General features: G+C 36.6%; 1 protein-coding gene across 6 annotated transcripts in view; it reads left to right on the forward strand.

Moving 5' to 3' along the window:
* KDM4C (lysine demethylase 4C) overlaps positions 1 to 23,887 on the forward strand; it is a 383,956-nt gene that overhangs the window by 227,462 nt on the left and 132,607 nt on the right. For all 6 annotated transcript variants that reach the window (XM_088793095.1, XM_019727138.3, XM_088793096.1 and 3 more), the window contains 3 exons: positions 15,467 to 15,648; positions 17,265 to 17,478; positions 19,308 to 19,384. In XM_088793095.1, the coding sequence (XP_088649221.1) occupies positions 15,467 to 15,648; positions 17,265 to 17,478; positions 19,308 to 19,384 (473 nt within the window). The remainder of the gene's footprint in view (positions 1 to 15,466; positions 15,649 to 17,264; positions 17,479 to 19,307; positions 19,385 to 23,887) is intronic.

The raw sequence follows: 23,887 nt of genomic DNA on the forward strand, positions 1-23,887 counted from the left end.
GTCATTCGAACATTCATCTTAAGATACTCTAGAAGTTGAGAGTCACTTCTTTAAAGTTGTCAAATCATGGAATTAACATGCTGTAGGTTTCTTTGCATTGTCTTTATTTTTAACTTGAATTCTTTAAATTTATAAACACCATCTTGAGCAATACTTCCTTATCCTGTTATACCTGGTGTGTGGCGAAGTGCGGGAGGAAGGTGGTAACTGAGCTCTCAAGAAATGGGGGAACTCCAGAGGGGATTCAGAGAGAAATGACATCCAGATTAGAAGAGGAGAGCTATTTGGGGGTGGGGAATAGGCCAGGGCTAGAGGAGAGGTAGGGAAATCAGAGCTAAGATGTAGGGTCCCTCAGGCACACAGAACCTACACCCTTAGATAAGGGCAGACTAGGGAAAAACAAAAACCATAACTGGCCATAGGCACAGGCAGAGGACAAGAGGACTTGTCACCTGGGTTTGGCCTTGTATTAGCAAAGGTGATAGGATGAGAAGAGAAAGTCACCCTAACAGTTCTTAACCCTGGGACTGCCATCAAATTTGTAGTTTTTTATTCCAAGGCAAAATTTAAAGTAAAAGTGGGTCCTGACTGTGAAAGCCTCCAGGACATTTAGCAGAAGCAATTACCAAGTCTTATGAGTGCACGCTGAAAAAGAATCTGTTTGACTAATGGACAATAGACTCTGATTGGAGTCCTGGGTTTATCCTTCATAAGTTTTTTGACTTTGGGCAAGTCTTATCTCTGGCTTCAGTTCTCTCTTGTGTAAAATGCGAGAACAGGTCATCAATGATCAGGGTTCCTAAACTATAGGTTCATGCGTAGATTTTTGGCATTTCAAATACCCTGAAATAACAGGGAGAGCTCAGTATGTTGAGTTCATTGCCATTGGACCAAATTTTTGTTTGTAACTCTTCAACTATAATTTTATGATTTCTGGAATAGTCATACAGAAAGATTGAAAGATGCAGATACCCGCCTGTATTTGTTCACCCAAGTGCAGAGGTGATCCCACCTACAAGTTTGAAAATTGAGAAGATTCAGATTAAAGCCCTGGTTATGGCTCTAATTTTCTCTAATCTGAACTGTCTGGATAACTCATCGTAAATCATCAATTCAGCCAATGCAGTACTGTAATGAGCTGTGAAGCATCTCTTTGAAATTAAAGACAGCTTAGACCCTGATTCCTATCTCTATAGTGTCTTCATGCCTTGAGGGTTTGATTCGGACTATATTTCAGGCAGTGTTACAGCAATGTATTTTTTAGACAGTCTGTCTATTAATATTATAATTCATTTAGTAATGGATTAAATATTTAAATACAGAGATGGAAGAGATAGAAATTGCTGCTTTAATTAGAGATTATTCTTGGTGTTTGACTATTATTTAACCCATTTTACATAGGTTTTCAGTTATTTTAAAAAATAACATGTATACAGTTAAGTACAATTAAGTAAGGAAAATCTCAGGAACTCAAGTCTGACACAATTTGATTACTTTCCCAAATGTTTTTCTCTTTTTCACACTCGTTTTACTAAAGTGCTCATGTTTATGATGCGATTGAATACTCAACTGGTTCTGAACATATTTTCCCAAGACTAGAACTACCCACTGATTTCATTTTATTGGAGATTTTGGTTTTCTTCTGGGATCGCCTGATATTTCCTGTGGTAGTTTCTGAAATTTACCTTGTGTCATTCAGTCACTGTAACTGCTACTACTAGTGTACAGCCCTGCTCTTGGGCACTTTGCAGTTAACCCCTCACACAAAAGGGCACTGTTTAGAATTGGCTGTTTCACTACCTTTGGCAGATAGATGTTTTGGGGGGAGAATTATGCCCTCCTGCCCCTGGTGTTCTGTAACTCCCTTCTTTCTAAAGAGTATTGGTAAAGATTTGTTGGTCTTCATTTTATTTCTTGTATTTCAAGGAAGGCTTTTATGAAGTAGATATATAGACCAAATATAATAATGTCTTTTATTGATTCAAGCTTGACAAATATTATTTTAAGTAATAAATAGCAATTTCATTTTAAATATTAAAAGCACCCATTTATTTGTTTTGCCAGATAGATATGGAACCATGACTCAATGTTTATGGCAGGTAATCTGAGACCTGCCTTCTAATTTCTCCTGGGCTGTTAATGGCTATCTGGCCTGGAGAACTAAGTCATGTATTCTGTGTGAGGCTCATTGTATGTTTATTCATCTATATAATGAAATGGTTGGCTTAGTGATCCCAAAGTTTCATTCAACTCTAAAGGTCTTTGATTCTATGAAAATACGACGATAGGAGAGGATACTATGTAGTCCCCATGCCTCATGCTAGACTTTCAATGAAGAGCAAAATAGTGAAGTATAGGAACATCATCAGTGTTTCTCTTGTGTAAAAACTCCGTTTCTCTGCTAATTTTGGAAAAAAGTGCTCTCTTATGACTGTTGCATGTCATGCTCCAAATGTTATTAATTTTTACATAACGATGTCTTTGTTCCATCAGTTCTTATTAACTTGAGGTAATATTATACTTTCATAATAAGCACAGTTATAGTTCTGTCTGTTTAAGTAATAAAACAGCAACTTCAGCATATTACTGAGTAGACTGGCTTGGAATGTTTGTTGATAGGTCACAGCCAATGTTTTCCTGCATTATGTAGACATAAAACATTAGATGTTGTTGGCACTCAGATTTAATGGATATTTTATCTAGCACTCAGCTGTGTAATAATAGTCGGGCATTCTCAGTTTAGTTTGATTTCTCTGTCAGTAAATTCCATTTGGAGTCCCAATGGCAATGACTTTTACTGCAATGCGGGGAATAAAAATCAAAAACACCTTGCTCTTATTATGCTAGTGTGGCTTCATAACGGTTTGATTAAATTAGAGGAAAAATGTAAACTTTTTAACTCATGTTATACGGTTGCTTTCTGTACTTTTTCAGAATCAATCTTGAAACTTTTCTAAACATGGTTGGTGTGAAGTATGATCAGGTCTCTATATGTGCTGAAAGTGTTGGGATTGTAAAATGATAGTCAAAACTGATTCTTTTGAATTCCTGTGTGCCTTGTGACTCCTAAAGTCTTGTAGAAAACACCTGAGGGAGAGTTTTTGATATAGTTGTGTTGTTCATTTCATTCTTTAGAAAAATAAATGACTGTATTAGGCTGAAATGTATGAAATTGCTAATATTTGATTTTTTTCAATCTACAAAAACTGCAGTTTCATACAGCTTAACTTAAATGTATTACATTTCCTCAAATTTGTACACAGCCCCCTTTCCCTGGAGACAGAGATGTCTTAACCCTATAGGCCATTGAATTATCCCTTATTTTGTACCATGTTTTCTGCATTTCTATTTCCACCTTTTGTTTGGTTGTGAAACTAATGATGAAGATCAAGAATAAGCGTGCAAAGTTTGCGTAGATTATTCTTTATTTTCTTTATTTTGCCTCTGAAAACTTAGTCCTGGGCTGTTAACTTTCTGCAGGCTGATATTTGGGTACTTTCCACTGCTTGGGGTGGGGGTGGGTGGTGCTTAAGTGACATGTATAGCCTCCCAGATAGTGAGTGGTTAGGAAGTGGCTCATTTTATCATCATTTTAATTATATAAAGTGGTGTTTTATTCCTTTTCTCCTTTTGGGTCTTAGGTTCCCAGTTTTAGGGAAATGATGAGGTGATTATTTTTTATACATTTCAAATGGACTTCTAAATTCTACAGTGATATTCTGTGATTTTACTGTTCATGTTTTTTTTTTTGGGGGGAAACATTTTCAACATCGAAAAGTGCAGAACTTTTTGTTGTGCTAATAATAAAGAGTAGAAACTTAAGGAGAAAAGGGGACATATCTGGACATAACTCAAATTTTTCCATAGTTGTTAAGGTCTCTTCTTGAAGAAATATACTTCATAATGCCTTTAAGTGAGTTATCCAACGATCTGGGAGTGTCTTGGGAGAGAATAATGAGTATAAAAGCCCCAAGGAGGGAGTGAGTGTGGCATGTTTTAAGAAAAGCAAGAAGTATAGTGGCTGACAGGACCCTGGATGGTCCTTTGCCTTTTGGTGGATGGCTGTTAATGTGGAATGACAGAATGAACGTTTGCCACCCTGTCTTCTTATTTCTGTACATTCTCTAGAGAACTCCTCAGTAGTCAGCATCATGGCAACCCTGCATGAAGTCCTTCACTCTCTCCTTAGCAGCTGTTTTGCGTGATCGGCCAGGCGCTATCCCTTTTAGTTCCTGGGTCAAATGTCTAAGGATCCTGCTCTCCTTTACGAAGATGACCAGAGCTGACTTTTACCTAAGGGGAGCTTTTTTTTTTTTTTGCAGGTAAATTGCAATATGCTGGTGGTTTTTTGCTTAGAGAACTTGTTCAGCCATTTTTTGACTTTGTAGTGTAGATAATGTTAATGAAATAGCTTAAGAAACTGGAGGTTTATCCCATGGGAAATTTAGAACTTCTTGAAGGCTAGGGACTGTTTATTTTGCTGTTTTCAGCATCTGTCATATTGCCTAGAGCACAGTGAATTTCATATGCTCGCTCTTTCACCTATCTTTGATTTGATGCTCTGAATAAGTTCCTTTTGGTGCCATGTGTCATCGAATTTTCCAAAGATACGCCAGTTTCCTTATAGACATTTTCTTTTCCCCTCCCCCACAAAGATATGAAAATGCACTTGTTGCTTTCTTCCTATTGTATTCACTATTAGCAATTATTATTTACATTTTTAAAAAGATAGATGGTGTTATCCATTTTATTATTGAGGAAACTGAAGCTCAGAGACATTCAGTCACTTGTCCAAGGTCACAAGGCTTGTAATTGGTAGATAAAAGCCTTTAAATCCTAATTCCCAAGTTTGCATTCTTTCTACTTTATCATGAGCAATGCCCAATAATAGCCTCAGTACTGATAAAAGAAGCCAGGTGAGCACATATGAATGTCTGATGAGAACCAGCATCTTTGTTGATAGAGTAGATCATTTGCAGTATTCCTTGTTGTCCATGTGTATTGTAAGAATATATGTTAGTAAAATATGAGCTAACATTCTTTAAAAAATTTAAGCAACATAGATAATGCCAAAGTTCTCTCTGACACCCAACTCCCCAGAGATACCATAAGTATCGGCATTTTTATGTAACAGGAATTTTGAAGGACTGTGCTTTGGAATGTTTCTGTTGCATAAAACAGTCTATTGAATGAGTTGACTGTATCCTTTTGAAACGTTTTTGACATCTCTGTTATTGCGAAGTTATGCGTAAAGAATAAAACTATGTCTATCCATTCAATTTCTTAAGTGCTTTAGGCCTAAAACAGTGGAATTCTGTTATCCATTATTACATTAGCATTTTAGGGGTACTGTAATGCAGAGTTTAATTTTTCCTTTATGTCACCACTTCCTAATATCATACCTACAAAGTCATATAAATTTTTCCGATTTTGTACTTTTGAAACATACCCTTACAAACCTTTGAAATTCAGGGTTTCATAAAATCATTGAAATATAGTTTGTATACAGATTATATAGTAGTTTGTATGGGAACAATAAAGTTCTCAAGTTTGAATTTCTTTGCTTTTATTCAGTAACTCATTCTTGCCCTCTTCCTCTCCCCACACCCTCCTCCCCCACAGTTTCCTCTAGGACATTTGAAACCATATATGTAATGCCTCCCAGGGCTGAGATTTTGCTCAAGTACCTGAAAGATAACAGATGCTGCTGTGCTCTTCATAGCAGAGAATACTGCTATACCAGCCAAAACACTTCACTGGAACATAACCTCAACAGCAAAATCATTGTGGTGATTGGTAAAGGGAAATTGTACTGTAGTAAAGTCGATGGCTTTTCCCATCTGCCAGGTTCCATCAGCAAGTCCTGGCAGCAGTTCTTCCACAATGGCCCAAATGTTTTTCTATTGAGAAATCACCCTACATTTAGTAAGTAAAATTTGTTCAAAAAGACTGTACTGGGGAGTGAATAAATCTGACGTATGTCTGCTTTTAAACTAAGGTTTTCCCCAGTTCACAGGACCTACCTAATATAATTCTGAGTGCAGTTTTTTTTTAACTTTAAAGATTGTATATACTATTTATAACTATAAAAACTTATAATCCTCCTGTCCTTTAATACTTTTAAATTTATTTTTTATGGAATGTCATCATTCTCTATATAGTTTTGTGTCCTGATTTTTCATCTATTAAGATAATATTCATATTCACTTAATATTATATGTTATATAGTGTTTATATTTATGTTGTTTTATATTTCATTAATATTCTTCAAAAGTACCTTCCTGATGCTGGCATAATATGGCCATGCCATAATTTATTTAAATATTTTTAAAGCGGTACTTTTGGGAAGATACTTCTGTAGAAGACATTAATCGTTTTTGTTATCATAAATAATATTCAGTGTTATTTTTGACTGAATGGGAATTAAACACTTTTATTTCTCTGAAAGGATAAATCTTTTAGTAGAAATGTTTATATGCAGGAGATAACTGGGTGTCTGCCTAGATCGGCTCTTCCTGTTCTAATTTGTCTTGTTAAAAGTTTAGTGTTTAGGGTATACATTTAAGTAATTTTCTGGATGAAAATTTTCTGGATGATCTTTGCAAAGGTTATGCTGGAGACTCAGAAGGAATGGTGGGGGTGCAAAAAATAATTTTCCTCCCACCCTTCTAAGTTCTTCTGGCTGGACTAATAATCAAATTAACATGAGACAGATTAAAAGAAAAAAATAACCAAATTTAATGTGTATGTTCACCTGGGGTTCCATAAGAATATGAGACCCAATGACAATTGGGCAGTTGAGGTTTATATGCCATTTTGAGCTAGGAGAACTAGCTGGGAACTTCACAGGGAAGAAAGGCAGTTCACATGGAGATGAACAGCAAATGTTTGGTAAATAAATGTTTGCTGGGCCATCTTTAACAATGGGACGCAGAGAGGACTTTGATCAAAGGGTCCTTGCTAGGTTCCTCACTGTCTGTCACACACTAGTTCATATTAAACTATGGTTATATGTGATGATATCTCCCTTTCTGGAGCAGGCCCTCCATCTAAATTCCTTTTAGAGAGTTAGGGGGAAGGCCAAAGGTTTTTCTTGAGCCACTTGTTTCTTAAAAATAATTAGCTTAAAATTATCAATATTCCAAAAGGCATATTTTGGGGTGGCAAACTCTGGTTCCCTCCAGAGGAACCACCATCTATTGAAGCCCTAGGTCTTCATGCTAATGAGCAGCTTAATGGCTAGTATCACATATAACCTGTTGGTAAACCCTGTGATTTAGATCATCTTATACTCATTTTGCAGATGAAGAAACTGAGGTTTAGAATTATAACCAAACTTTAAGGCAGCACAGATTACATGTGTAAAACACTATTTTAATTTATTCTAATAAGAGTTGGATCAGACCTCTATTTCTGTAGCCATGCGTACCTCAGAATAGTTGAATATCTGTTGTTCTAGAACACGAAGTCCAGACCTTTATTACATTTCTTACCTAATTTATTACATTAACTGTATGAAGTCAATTTTAGATTAGTCATAGATTTAATCTTGCAGTTACTTGAACTAATATTTTTAAATATTATTTTTTTAGTTTTACTGTATTTATGTAAGCTTTTTTCTTTTTTCTTACTTTTATTAGCATTTCTTTGATGCTGAATTTACTTTCAGGCCATAAGTCTATGCTTCTTCAGTTTCTTCTGGGAGAGCTTTTTCTTATGTGCAACCTCTTCTTCTGGTTTAGGAACAATCTGCTCTTTCTCAGTTAAGATAAGATCATCTCAATGTGGCAGGGAGAGCTCACGGGTGGGTTACCTACCCGTGAGCTCTGTAAGTTCTGCACTGCATCTTGGGAGCTTTGTTCACCTGGATGTGCTCAGTGACCAGAGAATCTACATCTAAACCCTTAGGTTCAGCATTACTTTTTGCATTTTTAACAATGTGCAGCAAAATTCTGCACTTGTTTTGGGCCACCGACCCTGCATCCAGCCCCACTGTTTGGCCTGGACACACCTCCCAAACTCCACCACTGTAACGAAAGAATGGCTCACATTGCTTTTGTAAAGTGACATGCTTCAGATACTTGGTGGCTTTTAGGATATATATGCATACTCTTGATGGCCTGGGCAGTTTCACGAGTGTTCTTAAAGTGAACACAAATATTTGAACCTCTCGATTACATGATTTTTGTGGGGTTTTCTGGGTCAAGTGAATAGTGAACCATTTTCAGAGGTTACCTTAGGCTTCTTATGGGAAGAGCTAAGCTTTTTAAAACCTATACATACTTTTATATAAAAAGCAGTATAAATCGTTTCATGTAGAAAGTAACCAAAATCAATACTTAATCATTAAAATTAAAAGTGTGTATCCATGATAATCCTAAGATCACTTCTTAGTGGGGCCTCCACAACACCTTGGGAAGTTTTATTTATTTGAGGGAAAAATTGTTCTCCAAATAATGGGGTGTACAGGTTACCTCAAATTAGTATAAGTAGAAATGTTAAGAAGATTCTGTCCATCTTAAGATTCTCAAGTGAATTGCAACAAGCCTGACTTTCTTTTTAGAACCAGAAAGATTTTAGGATTTCTTGAGCTCCTAACTTTCTATGGTCTTCCTTTTCTTTCTCCTTAAATACTCAGTAGGGTCTTTCATGCAAACTTTCTGGCCGCTGTAGAGACATTGGGTCAGCGTCAGACGTATTACTGACTCTCAGATTTCATAGTTAAAATATCAACAAGACACATTTTTAGTTATCCCTTTGAGACTGGAGTCAACCTTTTGAAAAACAGAGTTGTTTATAGTCCCAAGGAGAAGGCAGGTACTACAAGTAAGAATACTTCTGACAGCAAATGTGTGGGTTATTTTTCCCAAATCAACCAATTCTCCAACTCTCCGGATACCAATTGGGTATCCTACAACTTAATTCATTTGACACTCACAGCGTGGAGTTAGTATAGCCCCCACAGGCTGAAGACTCAGTTCCGCAAGATACCTCCATTTCAGACACCAATTGCACATCCATCCTTATTCCTGACCAATGGGCTATAAAGTCTGGGAGGTTCCTACAACTCCCTCCTCAGGTTTGAGAATTTGCTAGAATGGCTCACAGAACTCAGGAAAACACTTTACTTCCTTTACTGGTTTACAGCTCAGATCAGCCAAAAAGAAGGGACATACAGGGCAAGGTATGGGGTTGTGGGAGGTGTGCTGAGCTTCCATCCCTCTCCAAATCCATTACCTTCCCAGCACCTTAATACATTCACCATTCTGGAAGCTCTTTGAACCCCGTGTTTGATTAAGTCATCGTCTGTTAGCCATTAACTCAGTCTCCAGCCCTGCCACCCCTTCCCCCCCCCCCGCCCCCTGCAAAGGAGGGTTGAGGTGCTAACCCTTTAATCCTGACTTGGTCTTTCTGGTGGCCAGCCCCCATCCTGGAGCTGTCTAGGGGCCCCAGCCACCAGTCATCTCATGAACAAACAAAAGATACCCTTATCAATTCGGAGATTCCAACAGTCTTAGAAGCTTGTGTGAGGAACTAGGATCTAAGATCAAATATTTTAACCAGTGATGCTCCACTCACCCCTGTCACTCGGGAAATCCCAAGGGTTTTAGAAGCTCTGTGCCAGGTACCAGGACAAAGACCAAATATATGTTTCTTTTTATATCACAGTATCACAATGAGTATAAACAGTAAGCAGGGACGATCGTTTTGGAGCGTTTAAGACACACTGGAGAAGGATGAAGGGGAGTTGTAAGCAGGCTGCTTGTGAGAGGCTACTTACAAGTAATTGCAGAGGCAGAAGTTGTGGTCCATCCTTTAGTACCCAGCTGTCACATACATGAATCAAATATTGTTGGTTTAACTCTTATTTCTGCTTGAGTACTATTCTTGGGTTCTGTATGCATATCTATTTCCACTACCTTTCTCAACGTGCTTTTATTTTTGCCAGAACTAGTCAGACTCAGAGGCACAGTTTGGTTTCCCAGGTTAAGTCAGAAAGAGTGTTTTTAATATGGCTAAAAAGCAACAATTTTAGTGCATTGTGTGTATGATCCAGGAGCTTGGTGTTTGGTCTGTAGGCAAGTTCTTTTATAGAATAAAACAACTTACTGTTTTTTAGTGGTATGACTGAAAAATTTCAAAGAAGCTATTGTAGCCGGGCTGGTATGTCAGCAGCATTTTCAATAGGTTACTTCAGTATGTTTATCCAAGATAGTATCTGTTTTGCTCCAGGGCTTGTTAGGAGGCTGGCCATCCTTCATAGGAGGCTGCTGGACAAAGTTCGTGAGCACAAGATGTCCGGAGCTGTGTTATGACGTGCTTCTGTGAATTTAGTAGAGCTATGTAAATTGCTGTGTGTTTAGGCTCAGGCTTTTCTTGATGAACTTTACTTGCTACAGAGTAATGGGAATGTTTTTGTAAATATAACAGTTTAGAAGTCTAGATTTCCGCCATGAAGTAAGAGACTCACTAAGAAAAAAGAAAATTAAGTGCTATTGGCATAGAGTTTTTGTTTTTTAACTATGGTTGGCAAATCTTGCAGCCCTTAATGAAAGAACCAAGAGGAAAGGAGGCCTTCCTGCAGTGTTGACTTGTTTTCTTTCTGCTTAAGCATCGCACATTGATTGAGGAAAGCAGTTGATGGTATTCTGGCCTGGCTGTGAGAACAGTCTACACCAGTTTTATTGGGGCTGTATTGTTCACCAGTGACTCTGTGATACAAATGCTTTTGGATAAAAATGAGAAAATGTATGTATATTCAGTGATTCTCAGTGTTTTTGGTGTCAGGACCCCTTAAGCTTTTAAACATTTTGAGGACCTCAAAGAGGGTTTGTTTAATCTCATCTTGTCCCTTCCCTTCCGTTTTCTCTTTCCCTTCTCTTCCTTTCCTATGGGATTACCTTATCAATACTTATTTGCTGGAAGTTAAAACAGGGAAAATTTGAAATGTATTAATTCATTTATCAGTAACAATTTATTTATTAGTAGCAATAATAAATACATATGCAGTTACATTTATTTTCATAAAAAATAACTATTTCCCCAAACCATAAAAAAAAAAGAGCAGCATTACTTTACATTTTTGCAAAGATCTTTAATACTGGATTTAATAAAAATAGTTGGATTTTCATATATGCTTCTGCATTCAATGCATTGCATGATGTTGTTCTTATTGAAGTATATGAATAAAGTCCGGCTTCACACAGATATGTGGTTGGAAGGGATGCAGTATTTTAATAGCCTTTTCAGATAATTACGGATATTCTTCTTTGATACTACACCAAAATTTGATAAATAGTAGTTTTTTAAAGATTAGTTGCAATGTGGAATCTGAATTCACATTGGTGAACCTTTTGACTTTATTAAATGAAAGATTCATTGGTGTATCTTGCACTTTGAGTGGTTCTTTTACACATGCATGATTTTATAACATCATGCATTGGTAAACAAATGTCTGAGTTATACAGGTCTCTTTATATAATATTTGAAAATTACATTTTATATTTTCACCATCAATCCCATCAGAAATAGCTTTAAGTATTGGGAAGCAATCAAGCTCACAATAGTGGATATAAGTTTTCCAAGATTCTCATTTGAACTCATAAGATTGAATATTTGTCAACAACTTTTCTTCATAGTTTTTTAATTAAAATGACAGGCTTTCTTTGTCCATTTTCATCAAAATTGATGCCCAATACACAAGTCTGAATAGTTTGCCTATTAATCATTCTTTCAAGTACAAGTGGTGCTTCATGGAAAAGACAGCTCATTCAACTTATGATTCAACCCCAAGACAACTATTGAACTTGAAAGTACCGCAGAAGTACTTTAGGCATACATCCTATTTTATCACAAATTTAGTAAAATTCACACTTTTTTTTTGCTTCATCAGAGCAAAACTCCTCCCTCCCCTTCCACACACACTAAATACGAGGTAGTCAAGAATAATGACTGCATTGGTGCCATTGCCTTGATTCAAGTTCAGACAGTTTCAGACACCAACAGTTTTATCCTCCATTGCTCTTGTATCACCGTTTCAAATGTCAACAGAATAACATAGGCAAATAATACCTTCAGGTTATTACGCAAGTATTTTTGACCATGTAAGAAATTGTGTGTGTGTGTCTCCTGGAATCCATAGACCTTACTTTGAGAACTGCTATTATACTATTAGCTCTGCTTTTGTTCTTGGGAAAGAAGGGACTTCTATGCTGGTAATGCTTTCACAGATATCCCAGACTTTAATGCACTATACCAAGGGATCTTCCCTTTGCCTCACTCTCTCCATTCTATAGCAAACTGGCATTCAGGATGAGACTCAGAGTTCTGAACAATCCTCTGATTGTGATGTTAAAAAAAAAAGAGATATAGTAATAAAAACATTGGTGTTCAATAAAAACAATGCCTACAGTATCCATGTCTTCATATGTTTACTAATATCTGCCTTTGCCCTCTTTTATGAAGATATTGTGAGAACTAATTTGATATTTTAAAAATTGGAAAATCTATAAAACAGTATGGTCTATTTTCATGGCACAACAGGTTACAAAACACATCATGTTTTGTGAGGTAATTATATACCAATGAGATTATAGTGAAACAGTTAGAGGTTTATTAGTCAACTGTAGTTGAAGAAAGGGAAAAAAGAGGAAATTCCTAGGCAGAGTGATGTTAGATAATCAAAACATTTAAAAGCAACAATGGAGAAACGTTTTCCCTCTGCTGTAAATTGGAAGCTAGAGAGAGTATTTTTCAAAAAAAGTCAGCAGATGAAGACACACTAAAAGGAGCCAGGAACAGGAGTAGAGGTACGTGTTTAGAGGCTGAAAAGGAGAATTTTCCCTTGGAATTGTGTGATGATGAGAGTACTTAGATATCCTGAGAAGACTTTTCCCCTCAGAACATTCTTGGTTCCCTAAGGGATTGAGACTTGTAGTTATGTGAATATTGTAGTCTGAGAAAGGCAATAGCCAGGGTTAGTCTATGCTTGAACAATACCATGGTTCAAAGGGAAGCAAGAGTTCTAGGAGGTAGAGAAGGGATGAATAATTTAATAAGGAAATTTCAGGGAAGCAAAATATTTACCTTCAAGAATGTGCCGATATTTTTTACTTTTAAAGCTAAATTGAAATCTGAATAGTCACCATCATATACTTATGATTAAATGCAGTCTCTTTTTCCCCCTCATAAAATATTGCAGTATTGAACTGACAAACAGATCAAATGAAATTAGACAATTAGATGGATTTTATGTAATAATATATACATTTATGTATCCCTCTAGAATTTGTGAAGAACTTTAGCACTTTAGAGTTTAAAAAGAAGTTTTATATTTACTATTTCATTTTAATCTTAAAAAGAAGAAAACAACAACCCTGAAGTAAGTGAGGAAGGGATTCTCGTTTTGTGAGAATCTATCTTACCCAAAGCCACAGTGCTTCTGAATGGAAGGGTTTGAATGTAAAGCCAGGTCCCTGGATGACGGTTCCCTGGACTTGGTGCTGCCCGGCGTTGCTGCCATGCTAGTTCTGACTTATGGGGTGACGTAGTTACGGTGTTCAGTGCCTGCCTGTCCCTGAGGGCAGCCAAACAGAAGACAAATGCTTTTTGCACCAGAGTAGACCTCATCTTTGGGGAAGGACAGCCATAGACCAGGGTCCTCTATCAGGTCGTTGCTGGGAGGTTTGGAGGACAAGCTCAGGTTGCATAGGCTACCTTATGTCAAGTCTTGCCGTAGGCCTTGCCCGTACCGCCTGCTCTCCGGCTCCATTAGCAGGAATTGTCCTTTCCCTCTGTTTCTTTTTCATTGTTGCTAGGCTTGTAGGAATTAAATAGTGTTCCCCCATCCCTCCATCACAATTACATTAACTTATGACCAGCTAAAGGGATAAGGACATCAGCTATCTTGATGTTGTGTTTCAATCTTTTATAGTAAAGCAAGTGATACGACCAATTTATTTTGTGCCAGTAAGTAGCAATAGTTATGCAAAACTAAGGATTTCTTTTCGTTTAGATCCCATTTTTAGTATATATGTGAGAGATATTAGCCTCTGATTTAAGGACTTAATGGTATTTGAATTTCCTGGCTAACTTTTCACTCCCACCTTTCATTTGTCAAATCTTAGTCCTTACAGTAAGTATTCTGTAGTTTACTGTTGGGAAGTTTATGTTTAGAGGCAGATTACTTCTGGGGGTACAATTGAAATACATAATTGGGGGTGCCAAAAATGTATACACATGACTTGTATACATTTTTTGGCATCCTCTGTATAGACAAAGGTTCTTACCTTTTGCTTTGTTTTCAAATACTGCCTCTGGCTGAGTACTAAGCATTTTCCATTGTAAATAATGTAATAATAATAGTACCACAGCCAACATGGAAGTAGGTATGTTCCCTTTCACTTCAGTTGGCATCTGATGTCTTTTGAATTATTTTCAGCCCCATTCATCCCTTCCTGTTTTGTTTTGTTTTGTTTTTAAGCTGAGTAAATCTGTTTTGACTTTTTCTAAAACAGGTAAGTCAGCAGTTCAAGGGCTGGAGCCCACTGCTTCACAGAAACACCCATGCTGGGGAGTTGAGAACACTGCTCCACAGTATTTATTCCTAAGTCTGTGACAGCTACTAGTGAGGCATTTTAGAATGTGTCACAGCTCTAGACATTAAGTACTAGATGTAGCTATGGTTGCTGCCACCTGCCCTGATACATGGTCCTCTGATATTGGCATGAGGAATTTTATCTCTTAACTTTTTATGTCTTTCTGTATTTGTCTCCCTTCTATAAAATTTTGTAAAATGATATATTTGTGGAATAGATTTCTGCCCCTTTTATGTTAACAAATATACATGCTTAAAGAAATTGAACCCTCTGGAGGTATCATATTGAACAAATAAAAAAGATTTGACATAGAGATTGTCTTTTACTTCCATGTAATGGCAGTGTATTGTTTGGCACATGATATGTGCTATGTAAATGTTATTTGTCATGAATTCCTGAGCCCAAAAGTTAATTAAATGAAGTCCCATTAGTAAATGTTATCGAATCATGTACTATGCCAGGTGAGGAAACTGAAAATATTGGTAAGGCAGTTACTGGGCTAGCAGATTCTCTGCTAACTGGAAGGAAGGTAATCTCATACCTATCGCCTGTTTTACCACAGGAGGTGTTGTGGTAGCAGGAGAAACAGGGAAGTCATGAAGTGGAGAGGAGCGATCCTGGCAGGGCACCAGGAAAGGTGTCAAAAGAAGGGTGGTTGTCTGGCCGTCAGATCTGATTTAGTCTTTGAAGATGACGAGGATGAAAAGAAAACTCCTTTTGTTGCACTTCTCTCAGAATGCCTTGGAAGGATAAAATGGGTTTCCTGTCTCCCGTTAATATCAGATACTTTGGAATGTTTGCTTATTTTGTAACCAGGGTTGTTTTTCCCTGGGTGCCATGCTCACTGTTTTCACGCCCTGTCTCTTCAGAATTGCCTGAGGTTCCATTGATTGAGGAGGAAGTGGAAGAAACAGAGTCTTGGGCGAAGCCCCTGGTCCACCTTTGGCAGACGAAGTCCCCAAACTTCGCAGCTGAGCAAGAGTATAATACAGCCATGGCCAGAATGGAGCCTCACTGTGCCATCTGTGCGCTCCTCATGCCGTACTACAAGGTAATGAGGGGCGGCGGGTCATTGCCAAGGTTTCCTTTCACTGCTGCACTTGCTCTGTGGCTGTAAAAACACAGGGGAATCATTGCAAGGTAAATATTCACATGAAAAGGAAGACACTAATACTTACGTAGCCGATGGCCATAATAGGGCAGCAAACAGAATTTCTAAGTGCTCCTTGAGAGACATTTCTCTGACAGTGCTTTATCATTTTTGAATAAATGATTGGTTTATTTGTTGACCTTTATTTGTCAAGGGACAATTCCAACCTTTCTACCCCTTTTTCCAAGACACACAGAATTTAAAGCTTACCAATAGTAGAAGCTCGCAAGAGAAAACTTGGACCTAGACTCTGCTTTTTGTTTGAAAATGTGACTCTCAATAATACAAATGTCAGCTCTAGGACCACACTGAATATGTCTCCCTTTTTCTTCCCACGTGGAACATGCAAGAGACACAGCAGAATTCAATTCACACGCAATTGTGTAGTTCACCCTCATCAGTCAGCTGTGCCCCGTGTGGTTTTCAGTATCATTCCATATTTGTTATACTGGTAGCATTTTAGCTCACCAAGGGCCACATTCTCCAGCTCTCTCACACACAATGATGTTTTTTAAGATACAATAACGTGTATTGATGTGAACATTGTGTTCTGGGTTATACTCTCACTAATTGAATGAGAAATATTTTATTCAAGATCACATCTTTCTTAGAGTTCCATGAAAAGTAAATGCTTTTCTGTTCTGATGTTTCAGAGCATGGAAATGTGTAATATGCCATATTTTTAGACCTTTGTAAATAGAGGAAGTAGTTTATTTACTTGTCTTTGAATGTGACCCTGGTGAATGAGAAACATTACTTTTGCTTTCTTTTTAATCATTAAATTTCTGTGTTTTCTTGGAAAAACTTTACTTTTTATTTTTTATTTCCATATCTGGCTGTGTATTTTCCCAATAACTTAAAAAAAGTCCCACCAAAATTGTAAGACTTAAGGAAATTTAATGTAAGATCTCTGGAGATAATAGGACAGTTATTAGAGTTTCAAATAAGCAGTAAACATTTTTTGTAGATTTTGGTGAGAAGTGACAATTTTGTTTTGCACATTTTATTTTTTATTTAGTGACATTTACCAGCTCTTTCTGTCTTGATTTTTTGAAACTTTGTGATGAGGTAAAAGCCTTCCAAAATTCCCTAAATATTGTTGTGCGGCTTAAAACTGAGGTCTTTAAAACACTCCTTCCAGTGTATCCAGGTAAGAGTCTTCAGTAAATGACACCAGGTCTGTTAACCTAGTGCAAATAAAGAACAAAAAAAAAAAAAAAAAAATTCATCAGAGAAATCGATTCTTTCCATGAACTATTTATGTAAGAAATTAGTAGCTCATCGCTTTCTCATACAAGCAAATGTGCAGATTATCCTCTTATTCCTGCAGCTTAGCACCAGCACGGGAGCCTGAGGAGCGTTGATAAAAAGCGAATAGTTGGGTCAGGGAGAACAAGAAGAGGAGCAGAAGCTGGCAGTTAGTGGATGAAACAGCTCTTAGTAGATTTGAGTGACTAGAACAAATGATGAGTTCTTTTCTGTGTTTTTTACTCATGTGGTGATATTGTATTTTTCAGCCAGACAGCAGCAATGAAGAAAATGATTCTAGATGGGAGACAAAATTAGATGAAGTGGTTCCTTCGGGAGGAAAGACTAAGCCCCTCATTCCAGAGATGTGTTTTATTTATAGCGAAGAAAATATAGAATATTCTCCACCTAATGCCTTCCTGGAAGAGGATGGAACAAGTCTTCTCATCTCTTGTGCAAAGTGCTGCGTACGGGTTCATGCAAGTAAATGAATCTCTCATTCATCAATGCTGGTTGTTCAGTGATCAGTCTTTACTTCTCACCCCTTTGTAACCTACCAAATCTATTGCATTGAACTCTTGGCATTCTTAATGGTTAGGTCATTCATTCTCTCATTTTTTCTAATGAAAGTATGAGTGGGTATAATCTTCCCCTTTTCTCCAGTTTTATGCAACAGCAGTAAAGAGCACATCTGGTTTGTTTGTTTATTTGGCTTTCAGACACTGAGTCATCAAGTTTCACATGCTTGAATTTTACTTATTTTAAGATATAGTTTGTAAAAACTTAATTTTAATCTCTGATGTTGATTTTGACTGTTTTCCTTTGTGACTTCCTAAAGAGAAATGAGTATTGCTTTGGTGATTTTGGGAGTTGTTGAATTTAATTATTGAGTTAAATTTTTATTCTTTGTAAAGGTAGGGTTCCTGTTGCCTTTCAGGGGATAACAGTCATTACAGTTGTTTCAGCCAGGACTGAGGTGGTTAGTCTCCATACCTGTCTGTTTGGTGTTTTTACATAATTGGATAAGTGATAGATGCATTTTTTTACTCGGCCTGCCTTGTAAATCTCTAAAATGATTTTGTATAAAAGAGATCTATTATATATTGTAACTCTGTTTGAAAGCATTTTAACATTCCAGATCTTACTAAATCACATTTGCTGTTAACATACTTATGTAGGGCTTATTTCTACCAATCTAGTCTGAATGGTTTATAATAATAAGTATTACCTTCTGTATTTATGCCAGAGTAATACCAGTCTTACATTAGGGCTGGAATAACCTTACTCTCTGTTATTTATTTATTAATTGGATACTATTCAACTTCCCCAAGGGATTTGAACATAATCTGCTTGAAATATAATTATAGCAACCTTCTTATTGTGTTTATGTCAATTTGTATCGCATACACATATATATGTATATGTGTATAAGAGGCAAAGCACCATTTCACAGAAACATTGGGATTTTAATCTTGACTCTTGAATGCACTAGCTATGCAATTTAACCATAATATTTCATAAACATGTGCTTGAACTAAACATTTTGCGGTCTTGCTTAATTATGATAGGCTTTTCTTTGGGTAATTACATTTCTGTTATTTTCTTTTCCCATCTCAAATGTTATAGAAATTTGATACTAAAAACTACTCATTTAAATCTTTCCAAACCCTTTATTTCAAGAAGTCAGAGTAACACATTTGTTGGTGTCATGTGATTGCTACATGTATTTGCATCATCAGCTCTTTTCTTACATAGTTATTTTGAGTCAGGTATGTACTGAATAGACAAGTAGAATTGAAGACATCCTTTATCACTGACCATGAACTGTGCTTCCTTTGTCTCGATCACGGAAATTAAAGACAGTGAAACATAATTTTTGAAATGTAATTTTAAATTACATTAATTAGAAAAATATGTCAAAGTTTATTGTTTTATTTTGAAACTTCCCCAAATTTTGCTCATGAATTGCAATTTATTTTGAAATATGTTTTGCATGAGTAAAGTAGTAGACCTGCAGTTCATAAATTTTATTGCCCATTTAAGAATTATCCTCAGTATTCTCTATTATGACTATTGCAAGCATTAGTTACTATTAAGACCCATACTCTCATGTTTTCTGGGACTGATATTCTATTAGCTATGAGGTGTGAGAACCAAATGTATCTTTGAGACAGCTTTGCTTATGTTTTGTTCTAAGAATCAAAAATTATAGGGCAAACAGTTGTTTTGATTTTATTTATTCAGTGCTAAGATGTGTAATATTGTCACAGTGCCTAAGACCTAACTCATGAATTTATACCATTATTTTACAGGTTGTTATGGTATCCCTTCTCAGGAGATCTCTGATGGATGGTTATGTGCCCGGTGCAAAAGAAATGCATGGACAGCAGTAAGTGGGTTATTTTAGTATCTGTTAACCCCTCTTCTCACTCCTTCCACTGTGAGCACATTGAAATCTAATGGTAAAGTAAGATTGTATGCGTGCTTTTGTGTGCAATTTCATTCTTACCCGTATTTCTAGTCTTCTCTTTCTAAATCACCCTACATGTGACTCTATATTCATTATGGAAATATTAAATACATTTTTAGGTGTCACAGCTCATCTTAGGAACCTACAGAGAATGCCAATTTATCAGAGCAGGTCCAAAATATTGCGCATCCCCAAATATTTGCAATTCTTGAAAATAGGTATTTGAAGTAATAGTCAAAGTGGGGATCTTCACTGACCCCTGAGGAAACCATGCTCATACCTAACTCTTCAGCTAGCATGAGGCCTGTCCTCATTTGTTCATTCATACGTTCATACTTCAATGAATTCTAGAATGTCGATTCTGTGCCAGGCATTGCTGTGAACTTGAGGCGGAACCTTCGACAATGAAAGATCTCCCACTTGAGGGACACAGATTCCTCTTCATCTAAATTATTTTTCCTGGAGACCCTGTGGAAACTTCAGCTTATATCCAAGCATTGACTCTCATTTCATTAACCCACTTAATCCACAGATTTTTTTTATAAAAAATTATCTTTTCAAGAGGTATCAGACAGAACATTCTTGAAAGTGGGAACCTGTCAGATCTCAACACTGTATCCCTTACTCTTGATCTCAGAGTATATGCTCAGCCTGATGATTTTGATTGTAATAGTAGCAATTGTTTTATTCCTCAGTGATTGCTAATGACAATGATTTAAATTTCCTTGCAACCAAAGTTAAAAACTTGAAGGACAGTATAAGGAAGATGCCTTGCATGATGAAAATTTATGTCATGATTATGTATGTTTAGCTCTCAGTGTTGAAATGGACATATGCTGACTGTAAATTAAAGGCATCCATGGGGATGTCCTTCTGAATGTTTCTTTGCTGTCATTGACTTTGGCTAGTGAGGGGAAAATGGGTGAAAATGTGGACATTCTTTATAGTTCAAGTAATCTGATCTATTTGATGTTAGAGGTTATATCTCCAATTTAAGAAGTCTTTTCTTTAGTGAGCCCAGAACACATTTTGATATTTCCCTTGGTGTGATCATTATGTTAACAAAACCTATGTAAATGTGGAACATCTGCAAATTAGCCAGGAAGTCCTGCTATAATAAATATGTTCAACTCTCGTTTACCATGTAGGTCCTATTTCCTCTGTAGGAGCTGAAGTAAAGCCTTGCAGAATCAGTTTGAACAGTGATGTCCTCCCATTCACCCTGAGGTATAGGTTTAGAGATTAGAGGCATGCTAATCCAGTTCACCAAGGTGTGAAGAGTTCTCTGTTCCATCCACAGTTACTGCCTGGCTCCTGTGCTCACACACCTGAGCAGTCCTGTTATTTACCCAAGGTACCACTCTCCTTTGCATGGCAGAGCCAGGGCCAGGCCTAGGCCCCCCACCCTGATTCCCAGGCTGCTTCTGATCGATGATGCTGTTTTCCTTCAGCATGTCTTAAGAAGGAAATGCTTAGATTAATCACACTCTGGAATTGATATAATGCTTCATATCAATTAATCTTTCTATTAATCTGAACCCCTGGCCCCCTCAGAATATACAGTAAGCCTTTTGTATTTTAATATTGATACCATGTGAATCTCTTTCCATTTGCAATAGAAATGGAACAATTAAATAAAACCTCACAATGATTTTTTTTTTTAGACCCACACAATTTCTTATTTTTAAGTGGAAATAATTCAGATTCACAGTGAACCAATTGTTTTTTCAATGTATCCATTTTGGGTGCACTTTGTCTATGAAGCTCTATTCCTAAACTTCTCTCCTGAGAAATAGTTGAATTGCAGCTTAAGCATTGTTGAGAAGTAACTGATAATACTGACATTTTAGCTTTACCTTGTTTAGTGTGGCAGTGAGTGTTGCAATATTAATTTTTACTAAACACTTACGTATGATTCTTTGGATTTCGTGGCTGGAATGGTTGCATTTTAAAAATATCCTTAGACCTGACTTCTTCAAGAATCAATCTCACATTGTGAGTTTTAGGTTCCAAAGGAGCCCTAAACCTCCTTTTAAATTGAGGCTGTAAAGGAGGTAATGGAGACGTAACAGTCCTGGGAGGTCAGGTGATACGTCATTGCTGCTTGCATTTCTCTAACTCTAATTCCTAATTATTTCCTGGGATTTTCTTTTTCCAACATACACTGTGAAGGTAAGACTTACTCATCATGAAGGCAAACTACTCCAGTAACATATTTTGCTTCGAGGGATATACATTTACACAACAAATGTGGTCTAGTTAATTCTGTTCCCTTTTGTGATGAGTGCTTTGAAAGTCTTGAGGGTGAGAAGAGGGCAGCCGGAAATATCTTGTGTTCATTCTCATGAGGTATTTGTGGGGATTGTATATGATGGTTCTTTTTTTACGGATTCTTTTTAAAAAGAATGTCCATTGATGGATCAATCGATAAAGAAAATGTAGAAGATATATACAATGCAATATTATATTCAGCCATAAAAAAAGAAGGAAATCCTGCTATTTGCAACAACATGGATGAACCTTGGGGACATTATGCTAAGTGAAATAAGTCAGGCAAAGACAAATACTTATGCTCTCACTTATATGTGGAATCTTAAAAAAAAGAAAAGAAAAGCCAAACACATAGAAACAGGATAGATTGGTGATTGCCAGAGGTGGAGCAAGTGAGGAAGATGGGTAAATGTGGTCAGAGGGTTCAAGCTGCCAGTTGCAAGACGAGTAAGTTCTGGGGATCTAATATACAGCATGGTGACTATAGTTAGCAATAGTGTGTTGTATATTTGAAAGTTGCTAAGAAAGTAGATATTTAAAGTATTCATGACACACACACAAAGGTAATTGTGAAGTGATGGATGTGTTAACTAACCTTTTGGTAATCATTTTTCAATATATACATATATCAAATCATAACGTTGTATACCTTAAACTTGCACAATGTTATATGTCAACTGTATTTCGGTAAAGTTGGAAAAAAAGGAGACTATAATAGTAACTATATCATAGAGTTAAGCATCAGTAATTTAAATTTTGGAAGAAACAAAGGCAATCCCAGACAATAAGTAAATTCATACATTAGAAGGTGATTACGTTTGTCAGCATCATCCTGGGCAAGGTAGCTGAGGATTTATACAAGGCTAGCATCCATGCTCACAGACCAGCTGACTTTTTATTCACTAATTCTAGAGTGCATGCTCTGGACACGACTGCCCTGCTAGTCTTCAAGTAACTGGAGGCGAGAACTTGGTCTCATTTATGTCTGCGACAGCCTCGCACCTGGTGTAGTGTTGGATCATTTCTGAACTGGTAGAGCATAAAGAAGGCTGTGATATGGGCAGGAACTTTATCTGTGACCTTTAGGTGCTTTCACCATTTCCAAAGTTTCAGGTTCCTGCTCACTGTTTCATTTTGCTACCATGTCTTTACTTTATTCATTCATAGCAATTAAAATATGGGTAAGAAGCAAGCTGTATTGCAACTTCATGTGTTGGAGGAAGAGATTCGTTATAATTTTTCTTTCTTTTCTTTTAAATTAAAATTTATTGGGGTGACAATCATTAGTAAAATTACATAGGTTTCCAGTGTACAATTCTGTAACATATCACCTGTATAGTGCATTGTGTGTTCACCACCCAGAGTCAGTTCTCCTTCCATCACCATATGTTTCACCCCCTTTATCCTCTTCTACTATCCCTTCTCCCCACTTACCCTCTGGTAGCCACTAAACTGTTGTCTGTGTCTATGAGTTTTTGTTTCTTTGTTTTGTCTTGTTCCTTTATTGTTTTTTATCCCACATATCAGTGAAGTCATATCGTTCCCTACTGTTTGACTTATTTCGCTTACCATAATAATCTCAAGATCCCTAATTTGGATTCTAGAATCCTAGCTCTATGTCTAAATTGAAATGAAATGAAATGAAACAAAGAATCCCCCAATACCCGTCTATCTTGAGATACAGGTTGTAGGTACATCATTCTAAGTAAATAGCATGTCTTTGTGTCTATTCGTCCTATTTCAGTACTGCTTAGATAGACATAGCTATCTGAAAGCTATGTTTGAGTTTATGGTTTATAACCCAGCTTTATTAGATTATTTTATTTTCAGTTCTGTTTGTTTTCATCCTTTTGTGACTAGTTATATAATTCGTTTTAGAGCAATTTTTTACTCCGTCATTATAGTACCACTTCAGAGCACATTCAAACGTTACCAAGTTCTGTTTTTAGGTGTAGAATGTCAATACTCTGATTCTTGCATGCATTTCTTAGTATTTTGATTTTTAATGTGAATCAAATCATTTTGACCTAAATTACTGTAGTTTGTGTCTAATCTGTTTTTTGATTTCCATGGCATAATGACTACAAGTTATTACTAATTAAAATATAATGCTAATATTTTCACTGTAAAAATACAGAATTTGTATTGCTT

Source organism: Rhinolophus sinicus, chromosome 16 (genome assembly GCF_057876585.1).
Source record: "Rhinolophus sinicus isolate RSI-liver-muscle chromosome 16, RSI-T2T, whole genome shotgun sequence".
NCBI classification, from domain to species: domain Eukaryota; kingdom Metazoa; phylum Chordata; class Mammalia; order Chiroptera; family Rhinolophidae; genus Rhinolophus; species Rhinolophus sinicus.